The 4,947-nt window shown below is 37.8% G+C and overlaps 1 protein-coding gene across 1 annotated transcript; it reads right to left on the minus strand.

Moving 5' to 3' along the window:
* Positions 1-292: 292 nt before the first annotated feature.
* LOC124370709 (LIRP-like) lies at positions 293-3,457 on the minus strand. The gene is made up of 3 exons (XM_046829001.1): positions 3,439-3,457; positions 1,548-1,742; positions 293-438 (listed from the first exon to the last, which is right to left on the minus strand). The coding sequence occupies exons 2-3, from the start codon at positions 1,738-1,740 to the stop codon at positions 293-295; spliced, it is 339 nt and encodes a 112-aa protein (XP_046684957.1). The 5' UTR covers positions 1,741-1,742; positions 3,439-3,457.
* Positions 3,458-4,947: the final 1,490 nt, after the last annotated feature.

Below are 4,947 nucleotides of genomic sequence, written 5' to 3' on the forward strand. Positions count from 1 at the left end.
TCTCAGGATCATCTGCAAACACAGTAGGATGAAAGCTCGTTAATGCTGCAAGATCTGTGGCAGCACTCATCAGCGAAACCCCTTGCTCGCTGACGGAGACGTAATGATCTCGCTATGTTTCTGTCTCTGAACAGCCTGACTGTCTCAGGATCATCTGCAAACACAGTAGGATGAAAGCTCGTTAATGCTGCAAGATCTGTGGCAGCACTCATCAGCGACACCCCTTACTCGCTGACGGAGACGTAATGATCTCGCTATGTTTCTGTCTCTGAACAGCCTGACTGTCTCAGGATCATCTGCAAACACAGTAGGATGAAAGCTCGTTAATGCTGCAAGATCTGTGGCAGCACTCATCAGCGACACCCCTTGCTCGCTGACGGAGACGTAATGATCTCGCTATGTTTCTGTCCCTGAACAGCCTGACCGTCTCAGGATCATCTGCAAACACAGTAGGATGAAAGCTCGTTAATGCTGCAAGATCTGTGGCAGCACTCATCAGCGACACCCCTTGCTCGCTGACGGAGACGTAATGATCTCGCTATGTTTCTGTCTCTGAACAGCCTGACTGTCTCAGGATCATCTGCAAACACAGTAGGATGAAAGCTCGTTAATGCTGCAAGATCTGTGGCAGCACTCATCAGCGACACCCCTTGCTCGCTGACGGAGACGTAATGATCTCGCTATGTTTCTGTCTCTGAACAGCCTGACTGTCTCAGGATCATCTGCAAACACAGTAGGATGAAAGCTCGTTAATGCTGCAAGATCTGTGGCAGCACTCATCAGCGAAACCCCTTGCTCGCTGACGGAGGCGTAATGATCTAGCTATGTTTCTGTCCCTGAACACTCTGACCGTCTCAGGATTATCTGACAACTCATTATCTGCGATAGCATAATTATTATTTCTACTTTGTTGAGATTTATAAGGAAACCATAATTGATTGCCTGGACTTAGCGAAGCTTATCATTCAAGAAGCTGGAAAATTGCATTTCTGCATGTATATCTGTCTGTCAGTGTATGTGTGCCTGGGACAAGATATCTCGAAAATGATTTCACCCGTAGACTTCAAATAGTATGTAACATCATTCTACATATACATGAGCATGTTTTATGATGGCGCACGTCTATCCATGGAGTTTTGACTTAACGTCATTTTTGTGTCATTCAATCTATCTGCCCGCTGGATTTCTCAAGAATAAAATGGGCTAGGAAATTGACCACCCCCAATAGCCCAAGACATTAGAATATATACTTATAACAGCAATTCGAGTTTTTTTGTTTAATTTTGAATTATTCCGTTCCTGCTAATGTGGCTATGCTTTTCAATAAGATTCAAACTGCCCCGCCCCTAAGTCCTAGTTACGCTACTGTCAGAAGAATAGCCCCATATGATCCACGGGGTGAGTTATATGGTACGCAGACACAACTGTACTGTGTAGTAAGGTCGTTAGTTGCATCAAAATAATGATACATAATTCTAGCTCTACTTACCAGTAAGGGAGTTCACTGCATCAAAGTAATGATGATACACAGACCTAGCTTTACCTACCACTAAGGACGTTGGTTTCAACGAGGTCATCGCCTGATCTCTTGTTGAATCCGCCACTGCAGATAAGTGAGAGGGCGTTCTTGAGGGAGTCTCCGCAGTAGCGTTGACTTGAGGTAGCCTCTGACATTTGCTCCTTTGTACTCATCAACGTTACCATTGTTATCACGCAGGCTACCATCGTTGAGCGGTACATCTCTGGAACAACTAGTATGATTAGTTAGGAACAGAAAGTGATTATGCTAGATATATTAGATGCTTATTAAAATAAGCCATTAATGTTTTGTGGTAGAAATAGCCCTCTTTTGTATTTAAGATATAACTGCGTGTAAAATAATTCTCATTGGTTTGAGTTCAAATACAATGTAGCCTACATAGTAACAGTACTTTCTTTGACTCGTTTGTGGCAATAGCCTGGCCCTGACCTCGCCTCCTATTGTCGCCCCTAGTCTGCTGAATAAACCGAACAACTCTCATAGCTGTTGTATTTTGTACTCTGAACAAACTAACGCCTTCTCTATATAAACATAACTATTGCACCAAATATCTTATCCTAACAGCTTCCTCAGGTGCCGTTGGAGGCATGGCGCTCATGACGCTGTCAACCCGAAAAGAAAAGAAAGTTAGGATAGAATAATAAATATTGTTACTTTTCGACAGGTAGTAGGTTGCAAGCAAGTGAACTTTTAAACATATCATCAATCATCATTGTTTCACCTGAGTTTCCTTACTGAATAAGATAACATATCGCATTAGATAAGAAATATAACTGATAAAAAGTATTTCTTTATCTCTCAGGAATATTCTGAAAGTAACCCGATGTAACTTTAAATTCTTTCGTACTGTATAATATTGCAAAGTGTTACCTAAAGGTACTACGTTAATACTGTCCAAAAGTATACTCATTTTTGTGGTCTTTTGGGGAATTGACGTCACGAATCTATGTTCAACAGTTTCAACTTATCCTACAGCATAAGCCACTTGCGGAAACTGTAATTTAATACTTGACTCTGAAGTAGAACAGACACAAATCAGTGTACTTCCAATCTGGAATCCAATGCAGTTATTTTCTGTCATGACAGTCCACGATCCGAGAGTCAATTAAAATTGAAAGCAATCGATTTTTCAACATTGGCTTATCGAAAGTCGAAATATCGAGCTAGGTATTTAATGTCGATTACTTGTACATGCACATCGATTTTAAATGTATCTCTTGTAAACTTAAATTGACATGTCATTATATCTGGAAAATATTGTACTATTTAATGATGAAGTCATACCAAACTCATGCAATTCGTTATTTATTTATATTTAATAAGTTAATAACTAGGAGTTATTTAGAAAATCAGATGTATCTGAAAATTACTGGTTAATAAAAGGCATTTTTATTATTTATTTTTTAATTTTTATGTACATTTAAACATAAATTACTGTATAGTTAGAAATACATTCTAAACCTGAAGAAGAGATCAGAATTGCAGATCTCGAAACGTAAGTGTTACTGATTTTTTGTTTCACTGAACGATGGCAAATGTCCGGAAAAATCCTGTTTCCTTCACAATCCTTCCATCGTCAAAAATAACTTTCAAACAAAGAAAGGAGTACATTCTAAAGTTTTTTTTTCATAGTGTTTACTGTCAAACTGTAGTTTAAAAATAATATAAAACTCGAGTTGTCTTGTTACTTTTCTTATTAATTTCACTTCGAAATTTCCACACATCGAGGAATTATAAAAAAGTCAACAATAACGCATTCATCAACACTGCAGAATTTAGGGAAAAAGTTACAAAGATTACTTTTTTAGACTTGATAAATATTTTCCTATGGTCCCCGATTAAAAACTTTTTGGAGTTATTATGAAAATATCTAACCTTTGCTACTTCGTATCACTTACCTTATACGTTAAGGCCAGGGATTTGGAGAGTGAGGTAGGTTACTTTGCTAGCTAGCCTTATATACACCCTGCTGATGCAAATAACTGAAAAGCAATTATCGCTCAAATATTAAATCTGCTAACTTTGCGCGTGTTATCGATTGTATTAAGAACTATGTTCTAAAATTGCTTCTGCCTTGATTCTGTCAGAGGTGCATAGCTATACAAAATAGACTGAAGGACAATTTACCTTGCGTCTTACTCTTAATTGAAGTGCAAATCTGTCAAGGCTTTTCGGCTTCAAAATAGTAAAACTTAATCATAATTATAGCGGGTTGAAATGGCTTGTGGAATATTAATATGAAACTGTTGATCAAAATAAGGGAATTGAATGGAGGGAAACTTGGAATGTTAGAATGTAATATAATTTTATTGGATATCTCCCAAGAACAATCTTAATTATTTTACAGTTTTTTCCGAGGGTAGGCTATAAGAGCAAGTATTTGGTACAAACAGGCATCTACATTTTTGCACTCATTCTGCTTTTACTTACAAGTAATAAAATGTAATTCCTGTATTAATCGGGCATATCAGATACAGCAAGTCAATTTGATAACTGAATGAATGAATTAGTTTATTTCCATCAATTTACAATATATACAGGAACAGATTATACATGAAATAATTATTATCAATCTAAAGGTTGCTCTAAGGAAATGGGTCTACATAGGCAATGTGGCCTGTGCGTAGACCCGAGTTGCTCAAATAAAAACAATGATTGCAACAATGAGTTGAACTATTATTATACGGTTTAATTGAAAGTCACAACCCCAACTGTATGCAGCCAATGCTGATGTACGTCTTGAGTCAATTTGACGGAGTGTGTCCGTATGAGGGGGGGAGGTGTAGCGGAGAGGTAGCTGTCAAAACCGTCCATAGTTTGGTCGCTATCAGTGACTCGGCTTCCGACAGTGAAATTAAAAATTATGTTATTTATGCGTTTAAAAATAATAAAAACTGAGGGTGCAGAAAAAAATATTAGTGGTGTTTAAATTTGAAGAAATATTTCGATATACAATTTGGGAGATGCAGTAGCGATTAGTAGTTGAGATCGATTTATTCACTCTAAAAGATCGAATTCCAGTACTAGTGGAATAGCGGGTATTAAGTGAATGTGAAACTGGAGAAAAGAGGGTACCGGATAAAAAAAAAATAAAGTAGATTTTTTTATATAAAGTTGTCTTATGGTAAAGTTTCTCTGTGTATAGAGTGTCAGTAGGGAATCGCCGAGGTTTTTTAAATCCTATTTTTAATATAGCTGTTTGAACAACATTGAGTGGTTCATGTATTGTTTTGTATGCACCACCCCAAGCGATTATTCCAAAAGAGAGCAGCGATTGGACATACGCGACCTCTCACCTACCTAGAAACAACACTCAGCTGGCGAAATGCAAATATATATTTACGGAGGTTCTTTTTTAGTAGTTTTATGTGCTCTGTCCATTTTAACCGGCGCCGCGGCGGTCAAAT

The sequence above is a fragment of the Homalodisca vitripennis genome, unplaced genomic scaffold (assembly GCF_021130785.1).
Source record: "Homalodisca vitripennis isolate AUS2020 unplaced genomic scaffold, UT_GWSS_2.1 ScUCBcl_453;HRSCAF=2497, whole genome shotgun sequence".
NCBI lineage: Eukaryota > Metazoa > Arthropoda > Insecta > Hemiptera > Cicadellidae > Homalodisca > Homalodisca vitripennis.